The sequence below is a fragment of the Penicillium waksmanii genome (genome assembly GCF_028829765.1).
Source record: "Penicillium waksmanii strain IBT 27052 chromosome Unknown utg000007l:1.0-4314555.0:1.0-4317578.0, whole genome shotgun sequence".
Classification (NCBI taxonomy): domain Eukaryota; kingdom Fungi; phylum Ascomycota; class Eurotiomycetes; order Eurotiales; family Aspergillaceae; genus Penicillium; species Penicillium waksmanii.
The window spans coordinates 1,487,838-1,504,266 of NW_026643253.1; the positions used below are offsets into that span (position 1 = coordinate 1,487,838).

At 50.6% G+C, this 16,429-nt stretch overlaps 4 protein-coding genes across 4 annotated transcripts; 3 read left to right on the forward strand and 1 right to left on the reverse strand.

The window, feature by feature from the left end:
- Positions 1-6,260: 6,260 nt before the first annotated feature.
- On the forward strand, positions 6,261-6,797 carry N7481_007375 (uncharacterized protein; the record flags this gene model as incomplete). The annotated part of the gene is made up of 1 exon (XM_057266594.1): positions 6,261-6,797. The coding sequence occupies one exon, from the start codon at positions 6,261-6,263 to the stop codon at positions 6,795-6,797; it is 537 nt and encodes a 178-aa protein (XP_057120795.1).
- A 1,265-nt stretch (positions 6,798-8,062) lies between these two features.
- N7481_007376 (mannose-ethanolamine phosphotransferase GPI13) lies at positions 8,063-11,356 on the forward strand (the record flags this gene model as incomplete). Its single annotated transcript, XM_057266595.1, has 3 exons — positions 8,063-8,241; positions 8,337-11,002; positions 11,058-11,356. 3 exons carry the CDS (start codon positions 8,063-8,065, stop codon positions 11,354-11,356), a joined length of 3,144 nt encoding a protein of 1,047 aa, XP_057120796.1.
- A 575-nt stretch (positions 11,357-11,931) lies between these two features.
- Positions 11,932-15,617, reverse strand: N7481_007377 (ATP-dependent RNA helicase ECM16; the record flags this gene model as incomplete). The annotated part of the gene is given in 3 exon segments (XM_057266596.1): positions 11,932-15,213; positions 15,224-15,364; positions 15,417-15,617. 3 exon segments carry the CDS (start codon positions 15,615-15,617, stop codon positions 11,932-11,934), a joined length of 3,624 nt encoding a protein of 1,207 aa, XP_057120797.1.
- Positions 15,618-15,826: 209 nt separating this feature from the next.
- On the forward strand, positions 15,827-16,350 carry N7481_007378 (uncharacterized protein; the record flags this gene model as incomplete). Its single annotated transcript, XM_057266597.1, has 2 exons — positions 15,827-16,000; positions 16,051-16,350. The coding sequence occupies 2 exons, from the start codon at positions 15,827-15,829 to the stop codon at positions 16,348-16,350; spliced, it is 474 nt and encodes a 157-aa protein (XP_057120798.1).
- Positions 16,351-16,429: the final 79 nt, after the last annotated feature.

Consider the following 16,429-nt stretch of genomic DNA (forward strand, 5'->3'; position numbering starts at 1 on the left):
CGTAGAAGCCATTCCAGAAAGCGATCGACGGAGCGAGGGTGTTCAGATTATGTACTCGAACGGGTGGACGAAAAAACGTATTTGCAGGGAGGTCGAGGTGTCGATACTAAAATCACAAGGCCGAACAACCGATTTGTCGGCCAGTTATTTGCACCGGGCACCAGGCACCAGAAACGGGCGTACACGAAAGAATATAAGACTATTGATGACGACCCTTGTTAGCGAAGGAGCTGACAGGGCGAGGACGTTGGTACTCACCAAAGGAGGGGACACCGAAGGGATTGACCGAGAGAAACGACAGGAAGCGACAGTGCCTTTCTTCGATGGAGGTTCCCTGTGGGGAGAGAAAATGAAGGTCGATAGGGAGAGTGAAGGTTGTTCTTTTTTTTTCGCTTTCTTTCTTTTTCAGGAGCCACCGATCCAGGACATGTACAGATAATACAGGATCAGGGAATGGGGAAGGAGAAGAGGTGGGAAAGGGAGCACCGTCAAGGTTAGAAATGCGGAAAAAGGAAGACGAGGAGAAAGTCGATGCAAGGCGACAAAGAATTGGAAGGATGGGAAAATCTCCCCTTCGTTTGTCGCTGCAGGGCCCGGTTGGTAGCCGGAGATCAGAATTGAGGGAGACGCCGCGACGTTACTCTGCTCCGTGCATGCTCCAGGAATCTCCCAGTTTGCAGATCGTCCTCATGTGCCTTGTGGAGAGACGATTTCCCGAGAATGGCAGAGGGTCAGGACCCTGGAAATATTCGGCGCAAGGGGGAGGGAGGGGAGGGTAGGAGGGAGGAGGTGGAGGGAGATGGTGGAGGTGAGGTGTGGTGAAGGTGAAGGCGAAGGCGAGGGCGAGGGATGGAGGGGGGCGAGACTTCGTGCCGATAGAATAAAATAGTGGAATGCGCTTCGTTGCGCGAAGGAGGTATTTTTTAGTGGGTCGAAGACTGATGGGAATGTGGGCGAGAGACAAAGCACGGCATTAAATGTAGTCCAGCTGTCACACAGGCGCCAGCATGACAGCCAAGGGAGGTTTTTTTTTTATTCCTTGTTTTAGGGTAGAAAAGGGTGGGAAGGTGGAAGAGAATTTGTCCTTCAAGAAGAAGAGCAAATTATGGAAGCGGGGAAAAAAGAGAGAAAAAAGAGAAAATAAAAGGAAAACAAGAGTAGCACAAATGTTGGAAGGGAAAAGAGGAAAAAGATGTAAAATGAAGCAAAGAAGATCGAAGTGATAAAAGTGATAGATAAGGTGCGAGTGAAAAATGATGCTGGCCAAGCTGAGAGATCTGCCGCTTGGGTATGTATGGTATGGTATGGTATGTACACTATTACATACGCCTATTTTCACAACAAGAACAGTGTGGCACTGTGTAAATACAATACCACACTCGTACTGACGATCGCCAGATCTCTGGCTCTCCCGGCGCTTCTTTTTAGTGCCCCATCCACTTCTTCCACTTACCAACCTTGACTTTAACTACAATACCACTCATCCTATAACTTCTTCCCCCCACTTCTCGGAGATTTGGGAAGGCACCGGGCCTGACCGCCAGATCATCCACGGTCTGCATGAACAGAACCATCCACCCCGTCCCTGGAACCCAGCCACATCTGGTATTCATCGGGCTCTCCGGCCAGAGTGCACGGTAAAGGTTGAAGTCACCACATTACTCTACTCCGGACAACTGTTCCTATCCACTTCCACCCACCCTAAGCGTTCTCGAACTCCTGGCATGTTTCCACAACCCATGGTCGATGCCCAAGGGCCAGAGGTCAGAGGTCAGAGCATACCGGAAGTCGGGGCTGTCAGCAGTGTCCATTTTGGTCTACCTAGTTCAGTATACCCGTACTCGTAGCTCACCAGTAATATTATGAAGTATGTTACTGCTACCGCTACTACTACTGCTACTACTACTAGTACCTACGCGAGGGGTGGAACCCAAAATCAGAGCGATCAACTGGGTCGCGCATTGCTACAGGAGTTTAACCAGTCCGATCGGATCAGGGGGCCCACTTGGTCACGGCCCTAGCTGGAGTCCGAGCAAGGTACGGAGTACATTATTCAAGCTTGTTCTTCGCCTTGTTTTTGGTCTTGGTCTCGTTGACTTTGACTTGACGGCTAACCCCACGAGTTTATTGAACGGGTCTCCCTTATGTACTCGTATTCTCTGGGCCTGGGTCTAGATTCTGTCCGATCCGATCCGGTTAAGGGCGGGACGGAATATTTAGCATTTGACAGCTACAGTATTACTGTACATTTAATTATAATAATAATAAATATTCCTCTTTTCTCTTGTTATCCCCATTCTCAAAGCCAAGGACCGCCACCTTCCGAACTGTGGATTGCCTGCCATTCCACGCCTTTCGCCAGCTTTTGTTGGCGGAGATGCTTTCTCCGGTCAAGAACTCAATGGGTAGAGACAGGCCACGACAGGGCTGATTGACATTGATTGACTCATGGATCGACGCCAGGTTCGTTACGAAATGATCTACTCCGGCAGTTCTCATCCCTAGAAGGTGCCATGCCCTAGCAATAGCGTAAGTTTCAGTCTTCAGTCCAGTCCCCAGCAACTGACTTCTCCAGAAAATACTAGTAGAAAAGAAATACAGTATAACCCTAGGTAGAGTATAGTCTGAGTCCTTCATCCTCACTTGTCTCACAAATAGTGTGCTCAGTCGCCCGGTTCGACGCGCCCCGGCCGCACTTTAGGGCCGGGAGCAACAGAGCTAGTAAATGTTCCATCGACTAGGCCAGCCCCTTGCTTCGACTTCGTCACACTGATCCTTGGATCCATCTGGAATACCTGGGATACCTACCCTCCTTCAAGACGCCACTGCACTCCAGTCCCCTCCACTCCACTCCGCTCCACCCCCTCTTCGGCTCGGAAGAATAACCAGCCAGAATAGGCATGTCCGAGCTCATCCGCCCGAACTCACAGCCAGTTTAGCTATCTCAACGGCAGCGGATGCCAATGGGAGAGGAAAACTTGAAGAGAGGAATAATATAATATATCGTACTACAGTACAGTAAATCAGAAACAAACCACGCGTCAGAACCATCCCCAGCTCCAGTAGAACTATTATATGTAAAAACACCGCGGCCCCCGACAAGATTGAAAAGAGACCGAGACATGGAACCCAAACCAATCCAATCCAATCCCACCGTCATACAATCGCAGCAAGAGCAAGGATCCGCAGGTCTGGATCCTTGCACAAAAGTCACACAGTCCAAGTGCCAGTGTCTACAGTAGTCTAGCCTGGACATCCCATGACTCGCAGAAATTCTTCGTATCTTCCCCGAATCTCACGCTGAGAGGCATGGATAACTACTATACAAAGTATACTCCATAGTTAGTTACTAGTACCGATATATGTATGTATGTACGAGTAGTATGTACTGCAGAGATCTTCTCTCCTCCTTTATTCTCTGCCTTGCATTCTGTGTATGTACCGTGAATCCGTGACAATATCCCGATTGCCGCCGCAGGAGGGTGGAGGCCTGACGCAGGCCTGGCCAGGCGCGACCGCTCTTTTCGTCAAAGCGAGCGGTGCGGTTCGGTGCGGTGGACTAGCCATGTACCGAAAGAGAAGATTTTCCCCGATGTTTAACTAGAAGATACGTACATTTTGGTATACAAAAGCAAAGCCTGTCCAGCACCGGGTCCTGAATTCCGGGAAATTGACCGCTGTTTTTTTTGGGAACTTTGCATGCACCGAATGGTGGGAGGGAGGGAATTATTTCGATCGTGATTGTGATTGTGATCGTGATCGTAATATGATGAATCATATTCAACAAATCACCGCATTTATAAATACAACTAGACATATGTACTTAATGAGGGGTCGTGACGGCCCGTTTGCCTGCACCGCTACTTTTACTCGTACTCCGTAAGTGCAGTGTCTGGCTATGTACAATGTCCGTGTCTGTGTCTGTGTGGTGCACACTATGAGACGAGCCACGCTGTTTGGCCCAGTGCGGTTTACAAAGTGTCAAGGGCTGGTTGTGTTTGCGATCGCGAGTGTCGAGTCTTGGCGATAAGCAGGTTTTTTTTTCTTTTCTGACAGTTCGTGGCGTTGAGATGAGGGGGGTGGTCTGATTTATCTGGCTTCGGAGATTTGTTGGATGTTTAGGACGAGATGTTGGGCGGGTTGATCAGTTATTCGGTGGCTACTGAGGTCCGATGGGTTGGTTGGGTTGAGGGTACCCTAATGGTATACGGAGTTAGTGCAGAGGCCTGTCTGTCTCGTGTCTAATGAGGTGATGGTGAGGATTTTAGTGTCCGCGTAGAAAGCTTAGATGTTTGATGTTTGGTCCGGCGTGTTTAGGAATCGGCACCGTTGGTTATAAACTGCCCAGATTGTCCTTCTCAGGCCACCTCTGGTACATTGTTGTGGTTCTGGCATTAACCTACCCAGTTGGATAAGTTCGCCTATATACAGAAGGTACGTAGATAGACATCAACTTAGCAGACTTATTCCCAATCCCAACGTTATCTTATTCAACTTGAAGTAGCATGTCAAGAAAAGCAAGACCACGGATAAAATACATAGCCCAGGCTACTGTCAGGAACACACCCTTGTTGAGTCGGAGCCTGCACATGCTGCTGCGTGCAGCCGTACACGGGAACTCTATCGGGGGATCTACCTTGCCAGGTCATCTTTGATCAGTCCGGCTTTTTTACGATAGAATAGAATATATCCGATATTCCAAGTTGGTCTGAGGTGAAAAATTGTGTCGGGTCGGGGGATATTCTCGAGTATACTAGTAGGTAGTACTAGTGGTAGTCGTATGATATACGCCAGGGCTACTACCTAGGTCACGGTAGCGCGACTAGTAGGACCTAGGTATATATATATCTTGGCAGTTGCTTCTCGCATGGTCGCACATAAATACTACCTATATACTTCCAAGGCTCCAAGGCTTCAATAGGGCTTAAAAGGTTCCAATTCTACTTGAAGTTGGTCTGCAGGTTGAAACATATATAACTGCTAGTTAGTAGTACACAGGCAATGCTTCTGAGTCGACAGAGGTTTTCAACTCAAGTTGAAGTTTACTATGAACATCGACTCCCAAGGTTGGAACGTACTACTAGTAATAGCACCTGGATAAGGAATTGATATCTATCGAGGTACCAGCAATATATATTTTGTATCCTGATTAATCATATGGCAACTTAACACGAACATTATGTTGTCTATGCACTTGTCTATCCTTCACGTTCTCGTTTGTTGAAAGTCAGGGTATGTTCCGAGTTTTGGAGATACTAGAAGCCCTGGGCATGGGCCTGCTGACTCGAGTCCTTGTCTCACCACGTCAATTAAGTAGTGATACATGCATGAATTTAATTTCCTTCTTGGCTAGCCATGTCAACAAACACAGATTGAAGCAGTAAAACGTAAACAAAGTCAAGGTTTGTGGATGAGACATACCTGCCTTCCAAGGTCATGACCATGAGCTAGGGATCTTCCTCAGGTCTACACAGGCACACGAGCTACTCGTAGATAATGTGAAATGTGCGTGGACAGTAAGCATGTGTTCCTCAGGGGAACCATCACAAACGGGGTTAGGTTAGTTGTTTTGGTGGAGTCACCCCTTTTTTCATCCAATCCCAAGGCATCCTCTCGCGCCGTCGGCCAGCTAACCACCAGCTAACTGCCAGGCACACGATGGTCATTGGCCATTTGACAACAGGTTTACGCACCAGCAGGTGAAGCCTAACCTATTCAGTGCTGGGGTCAATTGTTGGCCCCAAAAATAAAGGGCGAGGCGCTGGCCAACGAGTTCTGGATGTCAAAGCGGAGCCCTGGCGTTGCACTAGGCACTGCCCTCTTTTCCCTCCTGGCCTGCCCCTGTTTTCCCTTCATTCTCCATTCTCTAAACCCTCTCTTGTTCATCCTCTCCCTCTCTCTCCCTCTCTCCCTCGTCCATCCTTCCATTCCAGCAGGTGTCGGCTTCACTCTTTCAGCTGCACGCCCTGCGATCCATTCTTTTCCCACCACGCCTATCGTTACCTTCTCCAACTCTGCCATTCTTTCGAGGCCTCGACCCTCCACCACTCTGTATTCGAAACAATTCATTCCTACGACTTGCTTCAGCCCCAGCCCCGGATCTCATCCGTGACACTCTTTGGAATTTAACATTGTCGATCTTTGTTTTCCCCACCCAACCGAGACGCGATACTATCAACACAGTCGACTATCAATCCATCGACACCACCACTTCAATCGACAGCCAATTCGACAAACATCTCAATAACGCGACCGCCAACATGATCAATATTCTTCCCCGCCTTGTCACTCGCGGTGATGACAGCAACAACGATGGTCTTTCCACCCCTATGGTCGACCTCCTCATCTCTCTCCTGGTTCTCGTCTTGCTCGCCCTCGCTCTCGTTGCCGGTCTTCTCGTCCTCCGCCGCAAGCGCCAGGCGATGAAACAATCCGTGCTCCCCGTACACAATGGCCAGGTTCCCACCCACAACCGTGGCATGACAATCACCACCAACAGGACTGACTCCGTGATGGTCTGTGACGAGAAGCGCAGCCTCATGGACAACTCGTCCAGTCCCCCTCCCAGCCCGGTACCCGAGATTCGCATCACCTTCCCCGAAGAGGAGGATGCCTCCGGCAAGCGATCATCTAAGATGGTCGTGGTCCGCATCAGTGAACACGGCAGCTATGGCCTCGAGCCTTGCAACGAAGAGCTACCGCCATACCAAACCACCGACTATGGTCGGTTCCACTCCCTCGATATCGAGCGGATGGGTGGCCTGAAGGAGAAGGAGGATATGAAGAGCTATTCTTAAAGCGATCACGGGCTCAATAATTACCCTGCTACCCAAGCCGTGATCCACCAGACCGCTCCATCCACCCAGCATCCTTTTTCTTCCACGACTTCCCAAAAGCATGACGAGCACCTTGGCGACCTTCTCTCTCTTCGTTCCTTCACATATACCTATTTCTCTGTCTCCCACCCATCCTGTCACACCTGTGACATGCACATACACTCGAACTGCTCTTATTTTGCTTGGCTATTCTCCAGATGAATCACTTGCCCTTTGGGTCCGGAGACCACCTCTGGACCTTTCCCAGGGCTTAGCATCTTCTTCTCTGGAGATCCGCCAAATCTGGATTGTGTATAGCGAGGGACTGCCGATTTTCTGAACTTTATCTATGGCGTTTCTTTATCATTTTTTCCCCTCGTGGTCTTCCATGTTAATTTCTACCCTGCCACGTTCCTAGGGTCTGAAAGATGTTTGACAAACGTGTTTCTCTTTCTGTTTTATATTCTCTTTCTCTTCTTCACTCCCCCTTTCTAGACAGCCTTTATTTTGTTCTCTTTTTTGGGCTTGTCTTCTACCTCCTTACTTTCTTCTGCGTCTCTTGGCGCTTTTCCTCCCGGCAGCTGGATAATGTATGTACTTAGTCCTCCTATCTTCCTAGGCAAATCTGCAATTTATTGCACTTGACATGCAAATATGTTCTTTATTTTATTTTACTCCGTGTAGCTTCTCCACTATCTACTTCTGTATCAACTTGAATCTGAGACGTAGTGTGCACCTAAACAAATCTTGTGTGCGACCCGCCCTGCAGCCAATCAGGAATGCTGACAACCCCCCCCAAAGCCAAAGCTCTCCCCAACCCGCCGCTTTCCGCAACGTCAAGTCCAAATTTCCATATCCGAACTACCTCATTACACCACATTCCTTTGGATCTCTTCTTTCTTTGTCTCCACTCGCAGAGGCGATGTGCAGCTTTTGATTTTTTTCAAGGGAAGCCGCTCACCCTGAAGAGCACAGACAGGGGGCCACCTTTTCACCACCCGCCTCACTCAGATCAGTTTCCCACTCGGCTCGACTCTCTCCCTCGAGCTCTGCTGGAAGCGAGTCAATTGCCTCGATTCGTGCTTGATTTCGGCTTCCCTGCCCACGCGCCACTTTCGCATTCAAGCCCCCCCTCCTTCGACCACTCGGATTGCGCCCTCCTACCACCTGGCACCGCGCCGTCGAAATTAGGAATTTCGACTCGACAGCTCCCGCGAAGACGAAATTCACATACGGTGGTTACAAAAATGGCATCGAAATCACAAAAAAGCCCCCTGGGCAGCACAGCTCCCAACAGCGACCAGATAAACGTCCGTGCCGCAGAACAGTCTAAACAATCGGCCATCCAGGAACAAAAAGCACGCGAATTAGAGAATGAGTTCAAGACCAAGCATTTTGGCGTAATGGGCGTGCTTACCTGGATATTGTGAGTCTAAGAGATCCCGGAATTTGGAAGTCTACTCGCCGCATGAGTGATGTCCAAAGAGAGACACTCCAAACTGACTGTCATGGCCCTTGCAGATTACTTCACATTGCCGGCATTTACTTCTTCACAAAAGGCTTTCTGCTAACGCGCATGGTTCTCGACAATAAATCCTCGTGCCAGGAGCTTCCATTCGATATCACCTCGGGCTCCCAACACGCACCATCAAACCAGCAAGCGAACGGATGTTGGCACCAGAAGTCTTTTGATAAAGCCGTTGTCATTATCATCGATGCCCTTCGATACGACTTCACTGTACCCTTTGTGCCCAAGGAGGAGAGTGAAACAGCCCACCTTTTCCACGACAATATCCCCATTTTCTACGAAACCGCCATCAACAGCCCGGCTAACGCATTCCTGCTTCCATTCATCGCCGATGCACCCACCGCAACTCTGCAACGGTTGAAGGGACTGACTACCGGAACTCTGCCCACATTCGTGGATGCCGGCTCTAACTTCGCCGGCACCGCCATTGACGAAGACAACCTGGTTGCTCAGTTGCACAGCGCTGGAAAGACTCTGGTCCAGCTCGGAGACGATACTTGGCAGGCTCTGTATCCGGGATATTTCGACGCCAATCTGACTCGCCCGTTTGATTCATTCAACGTCTGGGACCTGCACACTGTTGATAATGGCGTCAACGAGCATCTGTTCCCGCTCCTTCGCACGGAGAACAAGTCCAAATGGGATGTGATCTTCGGTCATTATCTTGGTGTTGATCACGCTGGCCACAGATACGGACCGAACCATGCCGCCATGGCGAGCAAGTTGCAAGAAATGGACCGTGTCATTCGTGACATCATTGCCGCCCTCGACGACGATACCCTTCTCGTTGTGATGGGTGACCATGGAATGGATATCAAGGGTGACCACGGCGGCGAATCGGATGATGAGGTCGAGGCCGCTTTGTGGATGTACTCCAAGCGTGGCACTTTTGGTCGCACAAGTAAAGAAAGCCTGCAGCCACCTAAGAATGCGAAGGAACGTCCAATCCCGCAGATCGATCTTGTCCCCACGCTGTCTCTGATGCTTGGAATCCCCATTCCGTTCAACAACCTCGGCTCCCCCATTGAAGAGGCTTTTGCTGGCCCGAAGGGAAATGACTGGGCCAACCTGGCTACTGTGAGTCGCCTCACCGCGGCGCAGATCAAGAGGTATCAAGCTGCGTACGAAATTTCCCAGGGCGGTGCTGATGACGAGGAGTCGTTCTCGCTTTGGTCTGCGGCCGAGACCGAGTGGAAGTCTGGCTCGAAGAGCTTTACGTCTAAGTCTACTGCTGCTCGTTCTAGTTACGAGCTATATCGCAAATACCAGCGCCACACGTTGGATGTTTGCCGTGGGCTTTGGACAACCTTCGATGTTCCGAGTATGATTCAAGGTGTTGCGCTTCTCTTTGGCGGCATTGCTCTTTTGGTTTTGTACGCTCGCGGAATGAGGAACGACAGGACCGAGCTTTCTTCTCAGCTGCTGTCGTTTGTTGGCGTTGGATCCGGAGTGGGTGCTGCTGTTGGCAGTGTCTTGTCCCTTTTCGGATTCACCGAGATGTCGACAATCGATCTGTCTGTTTTCCTTGCTGCGGTGGGAAGTATGGCAGGTTCTGCGGTTGTAATGGTCAAGAAGCCCGCGAACTTGACGCTCCCCTTGCCAAATGGTATGTGGGGATGGCTCGCAGTATTTTTCACTGTTTCTCAGTCCGTCGGATTCGCCTCGAACTCCTATACCATTTGGGAGGACGAAATTCTTCTATTCTTCCTTACCACGTTCGGCGTCTGTGCTGGCATTTCATCGATGCGCCAGAAGACAACCACCGACCGCGTATTGGGCGTTTACCACTCGGTCCTTTTTGTGATTCTCGGCCGCCTGGCCTCCTTCTCCCGTCTCTGCCGTGAAGAACAAATGCCATTCTGTCGCTCGACCTACTACGCTTCCTCAACATCCTCCATTTCTGCCCCTTGGCAGCTCGGAATCCCCTTTGCGGTCGCCTTCTTCCTACCCGCTGTCATTCGCTCGTTCTACAGCGGCTCCAAATCGTACGAAGGAGCCGCAACTCTGTGGATTAGTTACGCATTCCGCTTCGGTCTCCTAATCACTTCTATCTTCTGGATGCTAGAAGGTGCCGACGACGGCGAATGGCTTCCAGTGAGCAAAGAAACACTCAAAACCGTCCGCGTCTTCTTAGCCCAGCTCGTCCTCGCCATCGCTTTCGCCGCCGGCACGGGGGCATACATCTACTCGAAGCCCTGCATCAGCATCAGCGTGAACAAACCCCCAGAAGACCCCAACGCCCCACCAGCCCCCATAATCGCAGGCCAGGAGCAGAAACCCCGTACGACCGTGACAATCCTCGGCTTCGGAAATATGTACGGCACGAGATTCTTCTTCCTAGTCATCAACTTCGCGCTAGCCATCATCCTGATGCAGAAACCCATGGGCCAAGGTGCAATCGCCCTTCTAGTCTGGCAAATCCTCTCCCTCCTTGAAATTCTCGACACAAACGCCCTAACCCTCTCCAACTCGCCCATCGGTCCCATAGTCCTAGGCCTCCTGGGTTCATTCTACTTCTTCAAAACAGGCCACCAGGCTACACCAAGCTCCATCCAGTGGGAAACTGCATTTATCCCCCCTATCAACAATCAAATACCCCTGGACACCCATCTTCGTCGTGCTGAATACTTTCGGCGCGCAGATTCTCGCCGCTCTAGCCGTCCCTTTAACCGTTCTTTGGAAACGACCTTTGCAAACATCTGACCGTGTTTCAGCAGATGCTTCTTCTTCTTCTTCTTCAAAGGGCGCTAAATCCGCAAACCCGGCTACCAGGCTCCTTTCTGATGTTACTCAGGCTGTCGCTACCCATACACTCTACCTGGCGACTATCAATCTCGCTACAACTATGTGGGCGGGCCATCTACGCCGCCACCTTATGCTGTATCGTATCTTTAGCCCGCGGTTCATGATGGGTGCTGGCGTGTTGGCTATTGTGGATATAGTCCTCATGGTCTTTGCTGTTGGTGGTGTGCGATGGAGCACGATGAGCGTCGGTGAGATCTTTGGTTGGTGAAGAAGTTGAAGATGAAAGAGGATATATTATCCTGTGTACCATGTTATATCATCACATATCATATCATGTCATGTCATGTCATCCCTTGATGGAGAGAGAGAGAGAGAATCCTGTGGGATGTCTTTTTCCGTGGATGGGATGGGATGGGATGGGATGATTCTCCACCCCGGGCTAACTTGGGGTGGAATCGGGAGGGTCTTTGTTTTACTCTCCCTTGTCTTACTATTACTACTACTACCCTGTATTTCTTGCGTGTCTTTTCAGAGAAAATAAATAAGTGTAATCATATGTTCAAATAACTTCTCCCTATTCAATGATCTTGACATAAACTTCCAGAAATCTCGTCTATTCACCTCTAAGGGTCAGTGCCTTAGAATATTCGACCGAGAAGCTCTTATGCTAGGCCAAATTTGCTCTTCCAAAACAAGCCTTACTGTCTACTACTGAATAATACTGGTAACGAATCTCAGACGCTCTGGAAGATTGATAGATGTTGCACACAGATGCAAATATACTCAATTGGATATCATAAATAACATCATCTATACAAATAAATGAGAACCACAAAGGAATTCTCATGCAACAAACTTTTCAATCACCCATCCCTCCCGAGGATCCTTCATCTGAACAACCTTCTTAGCAGGCAAAGGCCAACCTGTACCACCCGCATCACCAACCAAAGAAGGCACAACCCAAGCAGAGCGACGCACAGGAATACCATCCAAGACCTGCGTCTTACCAACAGGCTTTCCATACTGGAGAAGCGGCGTATCATGCGCTATAGCAGCAAGTTCCGGCCCACTCGGAACAACTAGGGGAAACATTCTAATCTTAGGAACTTGATCCGAGACCAGCGACGCAGAAGACTGCTGCAAATGCGAGAATATGATATACTGCGGCATTTCCTTCGGTGTGAGTTTCGCTAACATCGAAGTGGGATGGATGTAGACGGCACGCTCGGAGATATCATCCCCTGCGTGACCATCGCGCGAGCGGAAGAGGGTAAGGTAAGGGACGTCTATAGCGCGACGTGGAGCGCGTGGATTCTCCGGCGGAACGGGAGCCATGTCAGCGCGGATAGCGACGTTATCGATGAAACCTGCTGTGACGATTTGTTTCAGGGCTTTGATTTGCTTGGTAGATGGTTCGGGGAGTCGTGCTTCGTAGGCGCCGATTAGACCTGGGTTATTGGAGCGTACGATGTCGGTTAATTGGCGGCGGAGTTGAGTTGCTTCCTTGAAGGCCTTGGCGCGGAGGAACATCTGTTCGCTGAAAGCTTCGCCGTCTGAGGCGTAGGCGTAGGCGCAGATTGCTGAGAGGGATTTGAGCGCATCGGAGGTTTCGTCGTGTTTGCTGAGAAGACGGTGTACGCGGGCCCAGTCCTTTGCTTTTTGCTCGCGCTCTGTGTCTTCGAGTCGGTCTGCGTTGGTGTATACCTTTCTATCATCCTCGTCGCTGTCACTATCGCTGTCGTCGTTCTTCTTTTTCTGCGGCTGGGTGTCGATTGGATTCACTTGGTTTTCTGTAATGAAGAGATCGCCAACGGCCAGCGCAGCGACTAGTGCAATAACGTAGGGCATGCAGCCATGCTGGTGTCCGATGTAGAGCATTTTGCCGAATCGAGGTGAGAGGGGGTAGGTAGAGAGACGGCGACCAATTTGCGTGACCTGGCCTTCGGCAGAGAGGGCACCGAGGTGCTTCAGCAGCTTCTCTGCTTTGGCGAGGCCCTGGCGACTTGGAGGGGTGGGGAAGGGGAAGTTGATGACGTTGTGTAGGCCCATGCTCTTCATTTGAAGAACGACGCCTTCGATGGGAGTACGAAGAATCTCTGGGTCGGTGTACTCATCGAAATCGTTTTCGAAGACAGCCGACGAATACATCCGGTAGCAATGTCCCGGTCCAGTACGACCGGCTCGACCGGCTCTTTGATTCGCACTGGCCTTACTGATCCATCCGATCTGGAAGCTCTGAACACCGGTAAAGAGATCGTACTGTTTCTCCTTCGAACGACCACAGTCGAAGACGTACTTGATTCCAGGGATAGTCAGAGAAGTTTCGGCAACATTGGTAGCCAAAATGATGAGTCGAGAGTCTTCTGGTGGTGCTTCGAAGACCTTCATTTGCTCCTTTGTGGGTAGCTGCGAATATAGGGGCAGAACATGGACACGTGTAGATGAATCCATGGCATCCTCACCCAAGTCGAAGCCTTCATCTTCATCTTCTGGCTCGTCCAACCCGGTAATTTCCACATCACTTTCATCGTCATCGCCGGCATTATCCATCTCTGTGCCACCCAGTTCTAGATCCTCTGCTTCTAGAGGCGCATCGTTCGCTGTAATCTGCACCCGTGCCTGGGTCGTGTCCGCTCGCTGTGTAGGCCTGAATGCTTGTTTCAGCTGCTTGGAGAGCTGCCGAATCTCGTTTTGTCCAGTCAAAAACACAAGCATTCCGCCGGGCGGCAGCTTGCGGTGACCTCGCGAGACCTTGCGGAATGCTTCTTCAACGTAATCACGGCGTGTGCGACGAGAAAAGTGGGTAGTAACTGGGTACTGACGGCCCTCTGCCTGAACCAATGGAGGCGGTCCTTGTCGGAAAAGGGCTGCGTTTTGTGTGAAATCAGAAATGCGCAGAGTAGCAGACATGATGACGATCTTCAGCGGGGTGACTGTCGGGTCTTCTGCCATCAGCGACTTGCGCAAGTCCACGATACGACTGACCATTCCTATGAGGATGTCGGTATTGACACTCCGCTCGTGCGCCTCATCGATGATGATGACGGAATACTTGCGGAGGGAAAAATCATCTGCAATTTCGCGAAGAAGAATACCATCAGTCATGAACTTGATGGCGGTCTTCTTGGAAGTCGTGGATTCGAATCGAATTTGGTAGGAAACTTGATCAGAATACTGGCCAAGTTCCTGGGCCACACGGTTCGCCATACTCACGGCCGCGACTCGGCGGGGTTGAGTAATGCCGATTAAGCCTGGGTTGGGGCTATTCGGATTGCCGTATCCGGATTCGAATAGGAATTGAGGCAGTTGAGTCGTCTTTCCGCTACCAGTAGCACCCCAGATAACGATGGTTGAGTTGTTGTGGATTGCCTCCATGATTTTCTGTTCTTCGCCAACAACCGGAAGACCCATACGCGCATTTTGAATATCTTCAGAGCGATCAACGGGAACGCTGAAAGCCTTGCGATAGGGGTCACCCTTGGTGACTTTGAGTTCCTCTGGAAGGGGCTCTTCCTCGTAGACAGTGTTCTTTGCTTCCTTATGGGAAGGAACAAACGCCTGCTGCTGTGCATAATCGTTGATCGTGGGTTCCTCTGGTTTGAAGCCTATGGCTTCGTTGATTTGTTGCGTGGCCCAAGATTTGAAGGCGGACTGTCTTGTTTTGATTTTGCGGGGAGCGTCCTCACTCTCATCCTCCGACTCTTCTTCGTCCGAGTCCTCGTCCGAGTCCTCGTCTGAAGTTCCCTCGGAGGAGCCTTCAGAGGAGTCATCCTCATCCTCACCCTCCGAGTCGTCCTCAATGTCGCTCCCCGAATCATCGGAATCCTCCGCATCTTCATCTTCCTCAGCCGAATCCTCCTCGCCTGACTCAAATCCCTCCCAAGAAGGTTCCTGCACACTGGCCAGCTTCGGGGCAGGCTTAGCAGCGCGCTTCCGCTTTTTGAGGATTGGGAAACCGTCAGGTCCGAGTTCGAGAGGACGTTTCAATCCGCTTCCAACAGGTGCCTGGGGTTTGGGGGCCTGCTCGGGATCCGTAGCAGGGTCGGATGCTTTCAGATCGCGATCAGAGTCGTCTGTCTCGTATCCCGATTGATCTTGAGCGGATGTGTTTTTTTCGTGGTTGCACTGCAACAACAGGTTCGGTGACGCCCTCGTCCGCTTGACGCTTCCGCTTACCACCCAGATCTCTGAAGCTTTGCAGACCGCTGTTATCGGATTTCGACTGGGCGAGTTTCTTGAGGAGTTCGATGTTCTCTTCTTTCTTGAGTTTGTTTTCCTGAGTGTAAAGTTAGCACCTTGCCTATAAATCCCATGGCTGCTGCACGCACAATATACTTATCTAAGCGCTTCTGCTTCTTTGACGAGACATTGGTATGCTGATCTCGAAGCTCCTCACGCAGCTTCTGTCTCCGAGCCTCTTTTTCATCTTTTGAGACGGGCGCTAGCTCCGCAGCGTTGGTGTCGACCGAATCAGTGAGCTCCTGGCGCCGATGCTTTTGCTTTCGCTGACGAGGGACGAATTTGGGCATCTTGAAAGATCCTGCCTCTCAACAGATGCAGAAAAACCAAGAAGCTTGAATTGTTCAGTCGCCGAGTTGAACGCGGGAGAAAAAAAATGTCGGACATTTCGGGGGCGGTGTATATACTGCCAGCAATTTATTGTGGGGATCTGCTGACCGCCCTTCAACATCAACATGCGGCGCCGCAATGCAAATACTCGGCTGTACCAACATCAATCATGGCGACTTTGGACGATGTATTGCAGCAATCGCTGAACTTGAATCTGCCATTCCCAGCGACTACAAAGCAAGCAGCTGGCCTGGTGGATGGCGTCAAGACAGATGTCATGGTCATGAGATTTAGCGACAAGATCATGGTCACCATCTCGCAAGAAGGCCGACTTGCACATTGGGTTTGTCTTGATGAAATCTCCGCTGATGAAATCTGCTGACCTGAGAAAAGTTACATGTACCTCTTGGAAACTCAAATCCGGGCACCGATGGCATGCACTCTATCTCCGAGGGTACGGATGACAGCCTATTGCCCCTCAGCGGGTTGACAGCAACATCCCTTCTGGGTGGTCATGCGTCTGGCCAGGATACAATCGGCCAGCTGGTTGCTCGTCAAATTGCCACTGCAATTGCAACGAAATCTCCCGCCGAAAAGCGACTTCTGGTTGTCGGCCTTGGTCTTGGCCCCAACTCAGGCGCGGACCGCGATGCCTTCTTTTCCATCATTGATCTTGTTCTGCAATGCATTTAGGATACCATTTTGCCCTCAATGAAAATTATGATTCACGAATTGTCAAGCTTCTTCGAGACCGCTGAATTTGGTATCAACC